At 43.5% G+C, this 16,908-nt stretch overlaps 1 protein-coding gene across 1 annotated transcript; it reads right to left on the reverse strand.

Moving 5' to 3' along the window:
- Positions 1-1,347: 1,347 nt before the first annotated feature.
- LOC137260418 (uncharacterized) lies at positions 1,348-5,427 on the reverse strand. The gene has a single exon (XM_067798079.1). The coding sequence runs from the start codon at positions 5,425-5,427 to the stop codon at positions 1,348-1,350; it is 4,080 nt and encodes a 1,359-aa protein (XP_067654180.1).
- Positions 5,428-16,908: the final 11,481 nt, after the last annotated feature.

Consider the following 16,908-nt stretch of genomic DNA (forward strand, 5'->3'; position numbering starts at 1 on the left):
GTTGGAAGAAGGGAGCAGTGAACAATCTCTAGTACCTGTAACATGAAATGGAAAAAAGAATATTAACATCAACGTTTCGACGGTTGCATTGTGCAAGCATGATGCCCTCAGGCCTACAAATGCTCTGTGCGGTCGCGTACTTTGTTGAGTTAAGTAAGTGAAAACCATACTTACTGTGCTGACGTGGAGATGCTGACATGCTGACTAAACTGGTACGACTGAAGACGTCTCGATGGATCCCGAGTTTTTTATAGTCCACAGCAGCTGCACGTGCTATGACGTCACGCATTGACGTCACGCATGGCTTCACGAGCCTGTTGCTTCTGCACCGCCTCTTGCACCGCTTGTCTGATCTGTTCTAAGAAGTGTCTCTCTTCGAGATACGTGGCGATCACAAACAGCAACGTGAACAACATGATGATGAATGACAAGTCTCACACACAAACTCTTCTTTATATACACACACACATGCGATGACGTCATGACCTTGGATTACATCACTCGGTCGTCTCTGTCACTGTGACTGCTTCTGCATCGCTTCTCTGACCTGTTCTAACAAGTGACTCCGTGACTCCGTCCTTCCATAAGATGAACCTTCTACGATCATCCCAAACATCCTGCAGAGTCAGTTGTCGTCTGTCACTGGGTGGAGCCTCTCTGGGAGTCTCTGTGGGAGTCTCTACTCCCAACACTCTCATGGCGTCTGTCTCGTCACATTCCTTCAATGCTTTGCAAAAGAGGGTGTAAGCTTGGGGTCCTCGCCGGGGCAGAACATCTAATAAAGCTCTGATCCGATTGTAAGAGGTTTGTGGTACCTCCATGATGTCAGCCTTCATGAAGAGGGTAAGGAGTTTAAACTCCACCAATTTGTCGACCACAGCTTCGATATCTTTGATGGTTACGACGAGACTGAAACGATTGGTCCTGAGCTTATCACGGTGAACAGACTGCATCCTTTTTTGTGTGCGTGTGTGCTCTCTCTCTGACGACTAAAGTCGGAATGAGGAGTCGTTGAGGAGGTCTTTATGACACGTGACGTCAGGACACGTGACGTCAGGACAACAGGGTTTGACCAATGAGGTGCTAGGAGGGTGTGCGACCATGGACTCCACCAGGTCTGTGCCTAACAAGATCATCATAAAAAAAAGGGGTGACCATGGACTCCACCAGGTCTAACCCTGAAGACAAATGACACGACACATGAATATCCATACATCACATACTGTTTTTATGACTCTTGATAAACATACAAACAAACAAACCATGTATACAGTATCATCAGTTTTCTTGTCCATGACATGATCAGCAACCACCACAACAGTCATTTTGTTGAGTCCACAGGCATAGTCACTCGCCCTTATAGCCATAAGGTAGTGTTTCCACGGGCATGCCTTCGGAATCGTAAATCACGCGTCGCTTGGTGTACACCATGCGGTACACTTTGCTGGTGTCCTTGGACAGCAAGGTGTTGTTCTGGCGGAGTCCTGTCCGTATGATCCGACGTGGATAGGGGACTGTGATGCTGACTCGATCCCTCTTACAGATGAGGTTCTTCATGCTGTCCAAGTGAACGTATTGACTTGCCCTGTGATTGAGAGTAAATCCTCGGACTTTGCTGACAGCTACTACACTGCCGTCGGGTTGAGGATGCCGTAGCTTGTAGGTGTAGTTCTTAGGTCCTGCCGAGGCAAAGATCTGAATGCTATTGCCCCCTCCCAGCTCGTCGGTGAGTTCTCCCAAGGTGTCTCCCAGGGGAGGGTTGTACTGTAGGGGACGATGAATGTAGATGATACTGTCTGTATCAAAGTACAGGACGCGGCGATCCAAAGGTTTCAGGTAGGAGTAGAGCTTGAGACGGGCTTGTGCTGTGACCCAGGCTGCAATGACCACGTTGTGAGCAGGATGTGGGTCGCAAAATACTGGGCGAGGTTCATACGTGACACAGAGGAGGTCTTCGTTGATAATGTTGACATCCTTTACTTGGCACCGTTCCTCCCGAAGGAGGGCAAAGTACCTTTGTGGAGAACTGATGTACTCTGTCCTGTCGAACCCGATACGTTGACCAAACTTGCCCCAGTGGTTGTTTAGACAGGCTTTCGCGAGGGCACGTAGTCCAGGGTTTTTGCGAATGTGAGCACGATCCAACGTGACTCCTTCTTTTTGCTGAATCTCCCTGATGTACTCCTCGGCCTCTTGTTTGATCTGGAAGAAATTGTTCACATACTTGGCAAACAATCCTCCCTCTTGCGTGTCAGGGTCGTAGGTGGTGAGACTGTCAAAATGCCAAGCCTCGTAGATGTCAAGGACTTGATAGCCGCACTCTTGAACGGCATACTGCAACTCCTTGCTGACATAGGTGCCCACCCATGCTCGGTCTTCGTCACCGTGGGGACAGGAGCCAACAAACTCTTCTTCAGCACAAGTGCGACACAGAGGAAACAGCAGCTTGCCATGGACGCGGTAAGGAAGCACGGGGTGGTAGAGGTCCGTGGTTGGCAAGACCCGACACTGAATGAGTCCATGTAGGTCAAACAAGTCTGACACGGGAGGATGATCCTTGATCTCGGGATGTCCCAAGGGGTACGTGCCATACTTGCAGATGTAAGGGTAGAGAGAACACACGTCCACATATTTGATCTCTTCCTCTTCCTTCGCTTCATAGTAGAGTTTGGTGGCGTTGGTGCGTCCTCCAAAGAAAGCCTCTCTGGGATCCAATGGATCAGGCAGGTAAGCATGAGGTCCTTGCAGGGTGGTCAGGAACGCTCTCAGATCCTCGTTGTCTTTCTGTTCTTTCAAGAAATCACATTCCCACTGGGTCACTACTTGGTCGATGTCAGGATGCTGTCGTAACACACCGAGCCAGTACATGGTGTGATGGAATCGTTCCCAAGGGGTTGTGCCCAGGGTGGCATGGGTTTCACATCGGCCTGTCTTGTAACATCGAGTACAGCCATGCCAGAAACAACCCAGGTATTCGTACACGGTACGTGTGTTGGCATCGTAACCGTCCACCATATAGCGGCTGCCATCACCACCATCAAAGCCAGCTTCCCCACCATTACGAGCATGTTGAATGTGGAGGCCAGGGTGTTGATGCATGATCCAGTTCAACCAGTGCAGACACTGAAGAGAGTAACGACGCTGTGGATGATAACCTTGAGGAGGTATGATGGCAATGGTACGTGGTTCCAAAAACAGCTTTCTGAAAGTGAGCATGCAAGCCATGGGGAGAGTCACTGCTTCGTAGAAAGGGTCCACGTCATTCTGCTGAATGAAGATGTGGCGGAAGGCAGCACAACCTCGACGCAAAATATCCACATCACTCTGACAGTAGGCCAACAGTTCTTCGTCCAGATCAAAGGCGGCCCCTTCAGTCACTCGTGCATCGTACCAGGTCAAGAAAGCTTGACGTTCTGCAGGAAACATGCTGTCAGGATCATAAGTGGAGACGGGAGGATAAGAGCCCACATAGCCTTGGTTATGATCGGTGTTGAAAAAGTGTGGAAAGTATCCTTTCTTGAGTTCCGTCAATCCAAACGTTTTTGGAAACTGTTTGAGAGCCATGGTGAGGAAATTGAGGGAATCCTTGAAGACGAGACGCCCCACAGTCATCTGCAAGATGTGATTCCCTCGTAGCGTGACCTGCGGTGCTTTCACGAGATGGCGGTGGAAGTACTGTTGGAGTAAGTGTCCATCATACCCACGGTAATTGTGAGCCATGACCAACACATCGTCATCGTCAATGGCAACGTTTTCTTCTTGTTCTTCGTCATCGTCTTCTTCTTGTTCCACATCAACTGGGGAGGATGGTTTGGCGCGTTTCGAGGGTGGGCGGTTTGATGATGGTGCCTTCCGTTTCTTTACGGTTTTCTTTTCTGCCAGACTGAGCAACCAGTCGCCCATGTCCTTCAAGGTGGTCGCCCCTCGAAACACTTTGACACGGCTAGGTCCTTCTCCTTCTTTACGCCAGGGACACTTTTCGCAAAGTTCGCTCGAGGCCTCAGAAATACATTTGCCGCATCCCAGATGCACCACACACAAGTTGGGAACGTGCGTGCCTTGATCTTGGGTGCATTCAAAGTCGTAAAAGATAAACTGACGCTGTTGCCGTTCTTTGTCTTCATTCCTTTTCTCACCATCATCGTTGCATTTGGGTGGTTCGATGGGTGTCATGTAGCACTGATGGTTGGGTTTCAAGGGCTCTTTGCAGATTTTGCAATCACGATTCGTGCCACACTTGTGATTGGTCATCCCCTGGATGTGTCGAACGTTGACTTTGGCATAGCAACGGTGACAAGTGTGGATGGTGGAGCAGGTGCTGGGATGCTTGGCAGAGGCTGCTTGATGGCGCTGAAAACAGGTGGGGTTTCGAAACCATCCTCCACATTGAAGGCAGGAGAGTCCTTCGTTGACCACGTCACCACAGTACCCAGCATGTAGACACCACTGGCAGCAAAATTCCCGAGTGCAGCGATGATTTTGCGGGTTACTGTATCCTTGGTCACAGGTGTCGCAGTAATAGGAATAACCTGTAAAAGCGGCCATGGAGGTGATGACATCGTAGTGGTGATGGTGATGATACAAGTGCAGGATCTTGGTCGGTTGAGGCACCTCGCTCTTGTACAGGAGCCGATTCATGACATCCTGAGAGTAAATTTTGAGTTGATAGTCAGGCGGCAAACGTTGACTGAACAAGTCCCACATGGCATGCCCTGTACACGGTCCTTCGGGAATCCCAAGTTGTCGAAATAAGGCCTTGGCGACTTCCTGCTGAGCGGGTCTACGATGATCGCGGATGTATCTCCATTGCTGGGTCCATTCCTTCGTCACGGGATCAGGTTGGTGGACATGATGCATGGCCACGACGAGGGCGCGAGCAAAACAGAGTGGATCGTTTTCATTCTTGATTTGGACAATGCATTGTTTGTTTTCCAGGAAAACGTTCAAACCAACAATGTGTTTGAGACGTCCGTGTCCCTCGCCAATACGATCAGGATCATCTACGTGCAGTAAGAAAATGTCCATCGTGTCGTCGATGTTCAAGTCACGGTTACTCTGTTGCACGTTTTCCACTTTGGCCATGATGTGTTCCCCCTGGAGGTTCTCCATACGTCGGAACGTGATTCGAATGGGTGTATCCAAGGCAGGGTGTTCTCGGGTCAGTCCCACTCCATCCCCATCATGACCATTCACTTCGTTTCTGAGATCTTGCAAGACGGCATCAAATTGCTCCCTGAGAACGATGGGTAAGTCTTCAGGTTGTTGACGTTGCAGCCATGCTGGGTTAAACCTAAGCTTGTAGCGATGACTGTCAGTACGGAACTTTTTAGTGACTAGTTTGGACGCCGGCTCCAACTGGTAGGGCTCAGGATCCTCTTCAAGGTCTTCTGCTTCAAGTTCATCGCTGTTCGTGGTCGTTGACGGCATGATGAGAACTGACAAGACCCACGCGGAGCCGGCTTTATATAGACGGTTTATGACGTCACGCTATGATTTTGCGCGTGTGAGCCAGTGCTGGCAGTGTTGGTCTTTGTCGGCCAGTGTCAGTCAACCAGGAGTTCGTGGAGTGCACCAGGAGTTCGTGGAGTGCACCAGGAGTTCGTGGAGTGCACCAGGAGTTCGTGGAGTGCACCAGGAGTTCGTGGAGTGATTTTTTTTTTGTTTCCGAGGGGCAGGCCCATGACGTCACACATCCCTAGGACGTCGCGTCACACGAGGCCAGTGATGCTGATTGGCGGTTCGCACCAGCGTAACGTCATCGACTCTATATATAAACTCGAGGTGTTCCAGCTTTTCCTCATCAGTTGTTGACTGAAGCTTGAAGCATGCAGACGTCTCCCAACGTCGCCGCCTCCTCTGTGTCCTTTCGTTGCCGCCTGTGCGAAACAGATGACCACAGTTATCTGCACTGCCCCAAGGTGACCTGTACCGAGTGTGGTGTTCAAGGGCATCGCCATTACATATGCCCAAAGAAGACCAACAACGGCAGTACCAACAAGCACGATAACGACACGTGTTACAACTGTGGTAAAAACGAAGGTCATCGCAGTTACGACTGTCCACATCCCTGTCGTCACTGTGGCCATGAAGAGCACAAGAGCATGAACTGCCCTAACAAGACCTCGAAACGTTCGGCTAACACCAACCAGTCGAGTGAACCGCCGAAGAAAGTGAGTAAACAGGAAGACAATCGCCTACTGACTCGTCTCCACGACAAGATCACCCTCGTTCAAGAACGCATGGACACCATGTACACTCTCATCCAACGCATCTTGGAGTTTGTTGAACCCATGGACGATGACGTCTCCAGCGACAGCAGCAGTGGACCACAGTCATAAACCAACCCCCAAACAATATCAACGGCCCTTTTCAGGGCCACCCACATGCTCCCTAAAGACTGCTTGAAACACGATGCATCCCATCCCATCGCCGTCGCCGTCGTTCCACTCACTCTTCCCTCCTCCCCCTCTCCCCCTCTCTCCTTCCCTTCCCTTCCCTTCCCTTCCCTTCCCTTCCCTTCCCTTCCCTTCCCTTCCCTTCCCTTCCCTCGTCCCGTCTCGTGCCGTGCCGTCCGTCTGCCGCCATCTTGAAACACGCTTCCTTCTCGCGAGATCACGCGAGATCACGCGAAATCGCGCACAAACCACCGTTGCTTAGCAACACCCCCGTTGCTAACGACCACGTCACACCTCGTACACACCAACTCATGACGTCATCCTAGAACAATCGAATGACGTCACACCCCGTACACACCAACTCATGACGTCATCCTAGAACAATCGAATGACGTCACAATGGGGGGTCACGTGACCGAAAACAATCGAAAGACCCCAGAGAGACACTGTACACTACTAATATGAAATCAACCACTTCGCAAACAGACAATCATACTCGTGATGTACCATCTCACTCCATGGAAAGTACACATACCGGTGATGCAAATTTAACTAGAAAAGAGAAAAAGAAAGTACAGAAAAGACGAAAGGCGCTCACTTACGTGGAGACGCCCACTCAAGTTCTTACATCTGTTGAGGTTCATAACTCGTATGAACCTCTGGAGATAGACGTTCCTCCTTCACAACCAATTCATAGGGGTGAACACTCCTCCCAATCACGACCTTCAGTTAAGCCTCCATGAACACTTTCAATACTATTATTCAATGGAATTGTAGAGGACTGAAGAACAATTTTAATGATATCCATTTACTTATACAAGATTTTAAGCCATCAGCATTTTTTTTACAAGAAACATATTTTAAAGAAAACGATCAAATTGATATACGACAGTATACTCCATATCACTGCTTTTCTCCTCCTGGGCCGAAAGCAACTGGAGGTTCTTCAGTATTAGTGAGACAGGGCATCATTCACAGTCCTGTTCCTCTAAATACCCATCTTCAAGCCGTTGCTGTCCGTGTAACGATGCACATTGTTTTTACATTGTGCTCTCTCTATCTTCCTCCTTCCTTTTCTGTGCAGCCTGTCGATCTGCAGGCACTTTATGACCAACTTCCTAAGCCCTGTATCATCATGGGCGATTTGAATGGACACAATCCCTTGTGGGGAGGTACACATACAATCAGCAAAGGTAACATACTAGAACATTTTATTTCTGCCAACAATATCTGTCTCTTTAATGATGATTCCAACACTTATTTACATCCTGGTACAGGAACATATTCTTCCCTTGACTTATCAATTACTGACTCTACTCTGCTGGGTGAGTTTGAATGGTCAGTCCATGACGACTTGTGTGGAAGTGACCATTTTCCAACTATTCTTAAAGCTATATGTCCATCTGACGTCCCTCCATTGTCAAGAAGGAACTTTACCAAAGCTGACTGGCTTTTGTTTGAATCACTTTCATCCAACAGATTGAAGCCTGAACTGTTTATGGGAGCTCCTGACCCCGTCTAACTCTTTTCTGATGAACTGAACAAAATAGCCGATGACTGCATTCCAAAGTCCTCTACGATTCCACACATACGAAAACCATGGTTCAACAACGACTGCAAACAGGCTAGGAAGGCACGAAAAAAGGCTGAGCATTATTTCCGTCGCCACCCTATGGTCCATAATTTGAACAAATTCAAAGTAATAAAAGCAAAAGCACAACGTATCTTCAAACAAAATAAACGTCAATCTTGGCGAAACTATGTGTCGAAAATCAATTCGCGTACGCCGATATCAAAAGTATGGAACATGATCCAGAAAATCAAGGGCAAGGGCTCACAATCTAGCATTAAACATCTTAAAGACGGAGACCAAATATTAACTAGTAAATCTGACATTGCAGATAAACTTGGAGAAACTTTGGCCAGACACTCTTCCTCGTCGAATTATGTACCCCGGTTTCAAAAGTATAAAAACCAACAAGAAAGGACACCTATCAATTTCACTTCAGATAATGGGGAAGATTACAATGAAGTATTTTCGATCCATGAGCTTCGTACTGCTCTTGACCAGGCTCATGATACTGCTACAGGAGCTGATAACGTGCATTATCAACTCCTGAAGCACTTACCAGAATCATGTTTAGAAACGCTCTTAAATATTTTTGATGATATTTGGACTTCTGGAAACTTTCCCTCGTCTTGGCGAGATGCTATAATTGTTCCCATTCCCAAACCTGGGCGTGATCATACTGATCCTTCCAATTATAGGCCAATTTCACTACCTAGCTGCGTTTGCAAGACCATGGAACGCATGATAAATAATCGACTTGTTTGGTACTTGGAAACCAATAACCTAATAACAGATATACAGTGTGGTTTCCGTAAACACAGAAGTACTATCAATCATTTGGTGCGTTTGGAGTCTTTTGTTAAGAATGCCATAATTAATAAACAACACGCAGTGTCAATCTTTTTCGATATAGGAAAAGCATATGACACAACATGGAAACATGGGATTTTAAAAGATTTACATGATTTTGGATTACGAGGCCGTTTGCCTCAGTTTATATCGAACTTTTTAAATGACAGACGATTCCAAGTTCGAGTGGGTTCTACCCTGTCTGCCCATTATAGTCAGGATCAGGGTGTCCCACAGGGTAGTATATTGTCTGTCACATTGTTTAGTATTAAGATCAATAGTTTATCCAAGGTTTTAAACGATTCAGTTGATGGATCACTTTTTGTGGATGATTTTAATATTTCTTGTGGTGGGAAAAATATGCATACCATTGAACGGCAACTGCAGTTATGTTTAAACAAAATAGATAAATGGTGTTTAGAAAATGGCTTTAAATTTTCAAAGTCCAAAACTAACTGCATACATTTTTGCCGCAAATACAAACCGCATAAGGACCCTGAACTGTATTTAAACGATACACTTATCAAAGTTGTAAAGGAGGCCAAGTTTCTGGGTCTTATTTTCGACTCCCACTTGACGTTTTTGCCGCATATTAAATCACTTAAGGCCAACTGTCTGAAGGCACTAGATTTGTTAAAAGTTGTTTCAAATTCTAAATGGGGAGGAGATCAAACTACCCTGCTTAACTTATATAGATCACTTATCCGTTCGAAACTAGATTACGGATCCATCATATATGGCGGAGCTTGCGAAAGCAACTTAACACTACTAGACTCTATCCGCCACCAAGGTCTAAGACTTTGTCTTGGGTCCTTTAGAACCTCTCCCGTTGACAGTCTCTACGTTGGGGCTGATGAACCATCTCTTGAGCAGCGCCGTATGAAGTTAGCTTTACAGTACATTACTAAATTATACTCTAATGAATCCAACCCTGCCTATAACTGTGTTTTCAATCCCCTTTATGAGGATTTATACAACAAAAAATCTTCTCTTGTCTTGCCTCTAGGACATAGAATTAAACCATTTCTTTCTTCGGCCGGCATTGAGCTGAAAAACATAGCTCCATCCCGTCTCCTTTCTTCTCCTCCTTGGCAGTTGGTTAGACCTCAAGTCGACCTAACATTAACTTCATTTAAAAAATCAGAAACGAATGAATTACAATATAAACAAGAATATAATCAATTAAAAATAAAATATAGCAATTACAAACCCTTATTTACAGATGGTTCCAAAGACGGTGGTGCAGTAGCTTGTGCCACTGTCATTGGATCGAGAACAATATCTTCTCGAATTCCAAATAACAGTTCTATTTTTACTGCTGAAGCGAACGCCATATTAACAGCTCTCAAATGTATTCAAAGACACCCTAAACATAAACAATATATTATCTTTTCCGACTCCCTTTCTTGCCTTCAGGCCATCAAAAATATTTCTTGTAAACATCCACTTTTAATAGAAATAATTGAATCAATTAATAAGCTTGCTACTGACCAATGCGACATCGTCTTTTGTTGGTTACCAAGCCATGTAGGCATTTCTGGCAATACAATGGCCGATCTTGCTGCCAAGGCAGCACTCAAGAAATCCGTGACTTCTTATCCCATACTCTGATTATAAAGCTACAATCAGATCGTATATCCGAGGTCTGATGCAAAAGAGGTGGGACACCCAAGTGGGTGTAAATAAATTACATGCAATAAAACCTTATATTGGTTATACCCACTTGGGTTGTCAGTCCAGATTTGAGGAGGTCATTATGAGGCGATGTCGTACTGGCCATGCGAGATATACTCATGAATACCTTTTGAAAGGTGAGGATCCTCCGTTCTGCATCCCTAATGATAGAAAGAATCACAGTCAAGCATGTCTTGCTTGACTGTGTTGAGTATTCCATCACAAGGGATCAGTATTTTAATTCACAAACTATGAAGGATCTTTTTAGCAATATTAGCCCTCATTTAATTATTGCATTTTTAAAGGAATTAGATTTATTAATTGAACTGTAAATAGATAAATATTTTAAAATTGGAAGATTAAATTAGTAGCTCAAATCGTTAGTGGCTGTACCCTCAAAGGGGGTTGAAGTACCGTAAAATAATTGTCCTCCTGAGAGGGTACATAAGTCCAAAAACATTTGAAGTAAAGTTCAGTTTACCAGGTTTTTAATCGTAGAATAAGTGTGTTTTTACTTTATGGCTAGATTCGTCTAAATTGCTAACACCTGAGGGGATGATGTAAATCCAACTAAGGTCCATGCAGGAAGCAAATGTACTGTAAGTCCCCATGGTCCTTGGTATGGTGATCTACCTTCAGTTGTTGGCAACCTATAGCTCATTTTTGTATTGTACTGTCCTCTATAGATACATTGTTTTAGGTCTATTCACTAGTTTTACGTTCTACTCTGTGATATCCTAGTTAGTTTTACTGTCCTTCGTCGACAGGGTTTTACAATGTATGTGCTATTAATTCATTTGTATTATCATAATTACTCGTTCTCGTCACGATATGGCTGCAATATTGCCGATGTGACGTTAAATATTAACTCACTCACTCACTCACTCACTTAAGGTTAAAACCGCCTTGGGGAACGATGTCAGTTGACTAAAAGCAGTTTTGTTACATCCCTCCATTCATTGTAAGCGTGTTCGTTAAAAGCGGAGTGGTCTTTATGTATCTTTACAGGTGGAGGTTCGACGCCAACGTACCTACAAGCGACACACGATCACAGAGACATTCTACACTTACATCAACAAGTGGTTCCAAAAGCCGGATGGTTTGCATCTTTTGGAAGAAGAAAAATATATAATGCCTTACAAATTGGTGTCTAGAGTCACCACATGACACAAACAGGCTTTAATACAATCTACGTTATTGAGTGATATGTGCTGGACAGCAATAGAATGGAGTGTTTCGAAACTTAATGAAATTTCTTAAAAGTAAGCGTTCATGTTTATGTTTTCAATTTAAACACTTAACCCAAAAGACAAAGTTGCATATCCTTTGCTGTTCAATACAGATGTAGGTTTACGATTAGGTGGGGATGTTTTATTTCTAGATAAAAAGGAAGTCATTTGTACACGTGACCATAGGCGTTTTGTCGTTGTGTTATATACAGTTTTTAATCCCTCGCCATAAATATACTCTTCAAAAAAAAGTAATTTTACATGGGAAAATGCAAATTTTAAGAAAATATTTGGCACAAACCAATCCATGCTGAATCCCAGCTTATGGGGGTATGGTTTCCGATGACAAAATGTTTGAAAAAGGAAATGTTGAAAAAAACGTAACGTTACACTCACTGAATCGTTGGGACGCACCCTACATGAAATGCACGTGCATCATGAAATTACGTATCACCTTGATTTGAAGTCTATGACGGTAGGCTTTAGTAAGCCACATCAATGTTACTCCAAATGTATTGCTTTAAGCCACTACAGCGTCAAGAAAATGAAAAGACAGACAAAAGCTGAACGACACAACGCCATTGGCCATTAACAAGGGCGGGCATCGCAGCATGAGGTGGCAAGGCCCTTCAGTGTGTCCAAACAGACCATTTCAAACCTATGGACTCGATACAACAATGCTGGAAGTATTCATGACAGACCCAGGTCATGTCGACATTCTTTGTCTTTGTTCAAACACCATGGCCGCGTCATCAACAACAATTTAGATCCCGGGACTGCGCCGAAACCTGCGACCAGACAGCAATGTTCAGGTGTTACCTTGACATTCTCAATCACACGAATAATTTTCTAGCATGACAATGCTCGATCTCACCTGTCTGACAGGACTTCCTCCTGCAAGGCACTGCACAGGTATTACCTTGACCTTCTGGATCACACATTTTGCCCCCCATGAAAGATGGGATACTCTTGATCGACGCATGCGCCATCATAACCCGCAAACCTCAGACACTAGAAGAACTGCACACAGCATTTCAGAATATGTATCAAAAAAGTCCTTAAGACCACAGTCGGTATCTCCTTTCTTGTGAGGGTTACTGCTCGAAACCTGTTATCGAAGCTCATGGCGGTACTAAAAACTGACATTTTACTCTGAGTAAGGGTCTCTAATAGCACTCTGTGGTTTTTGCAAAAACTTTCTCGATAATCATGTTTTTGAACTTTGTTAAGCGATGGCTTTACTAAAATTGAGCAATGATTTAATCAATTATACGCACTCAGTAAGTTAAGTCCAAAACAGCACGGCAAGTTTCTTTTATTGTTTTGAAGAGTATAATTAAAAATAGACATGTAACGTTTGTTTGCAGAGTTTTACATAACAGTGGCTTATGTGATGATTTTGATATTTTATCGTAAGTTTTAACGTATTTGTGAAGTTTTGTAACGGTGATGATATTTGACGTTTCCTGACTTTGTATGTCCGACGTTGATTGCATCATTGTGTGCCATATGCGGCCATATCCGTGACTGCATTAGAGTTACACACCAGGCGATATAAGTAATACTCCACGTTTATCCGGCGCATACATTAGTCAAAGCGAACTAACCCTACAACGATCGTAATTCACTTAGTCCAACGTGGGCCTACCGTGCGATTGCTGTGTGAAATGATGCCCTGATATTTCTCCACAGGTCAGACAGATGACTGTCCCACCGCGTGTGTTAAACACCAGGTGTTCCAAATACCACAGAATTCACTGGTTCACAGTTTAAACAACAAGTGCCCCATACTCTACACCCTACAAAATACTGGCAACTGTAGAGGTTAAACACCAGGTGTTTCATACTCGACAGTCTATACAGCACACTTATCCACTGTACTCGGTAAACACCAGGTCAAACACCAGGCCAAACACCAGGTGTTTCATACTCGACAGTCTACACAGTACACTAATCCGCTGTACTCGGTAAACACCAGGTCAAACACCAGGTGTTTCATACTCGACAGTCTACATAGTAAAATATTTCACTGTACTCGGTAAACACCAGGTCAAACACCAGGTGTATCATACTCGACAGTCTACACAGTACACCACTCCACAGTACTTGGTAAACACCAGGTGTTAGGAGTGTGTGTTTTCTGTATATGTTTGTTATTAATTAAGTAATAATTATTACTGGGTCACAACATTTAGTCTTTTGAATATTAAATATGATGACTTACATTCCGCTTTAGTAGTTGGTCAACACTTTTAGCATTCTGGTTTTCTGGAATTTATCTGCTCCTAGTTTTCGATGTTTACTTCCGGGAGACTTATTCTAGGGCATTCTACAGTGTTCGTTTGTGCCCGAACTTTCAGGAAATGAGTTAGTTTATATATAAATATGCTGGTTGCCGTGTTTAGGGCGACACTCACACTCATTTACATCTCTGCCACGCCTGATTATGAAAACCCATCAACGACTGACCTACATTATCTGCTGTCGCACCGATCGCTGTGTTGACATTCTGCCATAGTTGATTCTCTCTCACACCAAGACTTTATTGAGTTTGCTATATTGTATTTTGTGACCCACTGACTTAGATTTTGTCTCTCTTGAATTGTATTTGTAATCAGCATTGTTATATTGACTTGTGACTTTGTCTACCTTCCTCTTGTTGTATAACAATATAGAATTTGAACACAAACAACTTGTCTTTGTTCTGTTTTGCTGGTTTACAAGAGGATTTCTTAAATTGTTGTCATGGTAAATTCTTAACCGTAACGCAGGTCATACACCAGGTCAAACACCAGGTGTTTCATACTCGACAGTCTACACAGTACACTAATCCACTGTACTCGGTAAACACCAGGCCAAACAACAGGTGCTCCATACTCCGCAATGTATAGAATACAGTAATGCACTGTACAGGTTCAAAACCAGGTGCTCCATACTCCACAATCTATAAAATACAGTAATACACAATGCAGGTTAAACACCAGGTGCTCCATACTCCACAGTTCACACACTATAGTGATCCACTGCACAGTTTTCCTATCTAATCAAGTTCACACTCGTCTATCCGTGAAGATCTGTGTTAGAACTGGTCTTAAGCAACCCATGCTTGTCACAGAAGGCAACTAACCGCATCTGGTGATCAGGTTCTCTGATTTGGCTGACACGTGAGATCGTATCCCAGCTGCCTAGAACGATGTTCATGATGTCGATCACTGGATTGTCTGGTCTAAACTCGACTATGTGCAGACCGGTGAGATATAGCGTTAATGTTGGAGAGTGCGGCGTAAAACAACTAACCCTAACCCTGTCACACCTATCGATGAAACCGCAACATGAGTCTTATTAAACAATTCAATGACCTTTTTAGCCGATCCGAATGTTCTCGTGTGAAAGTGAACTGGGCCGTAAAACGACCTCACTCACTCACCTTTATAGCACGGTGCGTGCTATCTTTAACTGCTATGACTGTCGTAGGTCTATCTTACAGTATGACAGTTACGATCTTCCCAGGGATACGATCGTTTTGAGGCAGACTTTCGAAGCTTTCTTAGCACTAAGATAGTCGTAAGATCATGTTGATGTATGGCACATACGACTAAGTTAGCTCTAAGAGAGCTTGCGATATCTAGTCTCAAGTCCATAGTGACGCATGCTTGTCATAAGAGGCGGATAACGGGCTCGGGTGGTTCCAGACAGTTGTCCATCGTCGTGGTCACCACACAGAAATACTGAAGTATATTAGCCAAGTGTCAAATAGGTGAAGGTGACATAGAGGAGCTATCGTCGGTTTCTGTGTGTGATACATTTTTCAAACACTTTCAATTATTGAAATATTCTATACATTAATGGCTGCTTTATCCCATTTCATTTTATTAATGTCCATTGATTATTACATAACACTAGTTCTTTGATTGTGTTTTGCAGACCGATTTCATAATCTGACTTAAACGTTTTTGCGAAAACTTTGTATAATCATTATTTAACTTTAAATGTGTTTTAAAGAATTAAATTGACTTTTGGTTAGCAGCTATATATGGCTGACTTGAACTCACTCACTCACTCACTCACTCACTCACTCACTCAGAGTGACGCAGATGATCTAATTAGGACATAGAGTTCACTCTTCAACAATTTGCGCTTGCCTTAGGAGGCGACTTCCATATACCCAGAACAAAACGTCAGCGTATTTCAAAGGTAAGATGTTATGCTGTGGAAATGTTAGACTAAAATAATTGGGAAGACCCATCCATATTTAGTGCAAGTTTATGTGGTAGCTGATTTAGGGATGTCATAATCATTTGTATTTACAATTAAATTAAACATTGCTAATGATAGGATGGTACTGTTTTATGAAGGAAAATAGCTATTCCTATTGTGCTTATACAACTGTATTTAACTTAGGTAACTCTTGTCAAATTTGACAATTATATAACCATATAACAGTCATTTCTGATTTTCACTTTTCAAAAGAAGGTAACTTTATCGACGAAAATAAAATGCTTGTTTTCCAATAGGGCATATATGCAGTTTATTTATTTCCTGTCGGGAATGTTGCCTATCCGACAACCTATATTGGCAACATGTACTGCCTGAAGCTTGATATATTTTCCTAAGTGCATAATATGGAATGGTCAGTCTCCCTAGTGTGACAGGTGCACGCCATATTATTTAGGTTTGATGGACTATTTCGTGTACTTTCTAAACTGTCTTTATATGTAACTATATGGATGCAAAAAAAATCTTATTTTGTCAGGAACAGCATGAAGTTGGAAAACAAATAATAAATTCAAACTATTATTGCTTTATGGTGCATTTTATTTGTTTGCCAAGTTAATGACGAGATAATATTTGTTTGGAGGCTATTTCCAGTGTCTGTATGAGGAACTTCATGTGCAGATTACCGCTTATCTTTTAACCGAATGGTATAATATGTCATTTCGATACGTTCATTTCACCGTAACAGCTCCAACTGACGCGACTTAAATATCTAGTCAGAGTCAAGAAAGTGATAAATGACTGTACGAAAGTAGAGAGATCGTTTATATTATTTGCTTTAGGTTTTATGTAAGAGTAATAAATAACAAAGTAATGGTTTTCAGTACATCAATGTCTTTATCAAATGTCAATAAATGTAATTAAACAAAGAATACGTATAAGACAGTGATGGTTCTCAAAGTATTTTCAGTGCTCC

Source organism: Haliotis asinina, chromosome 13, assembly GCF_037392515.1.
Source record: "Haliotis asinina isolate JCU_RB_2024 chromosome 13, JCU_Hal_asi_v2, whole genome shotgun sequence".
Taxonomy (NCBI): Eukaryota; Metazoa; Mollusca; class Gastropoda; order Lepetellida; family Haliotidae; genus Haliotis; species Haliotis asinina.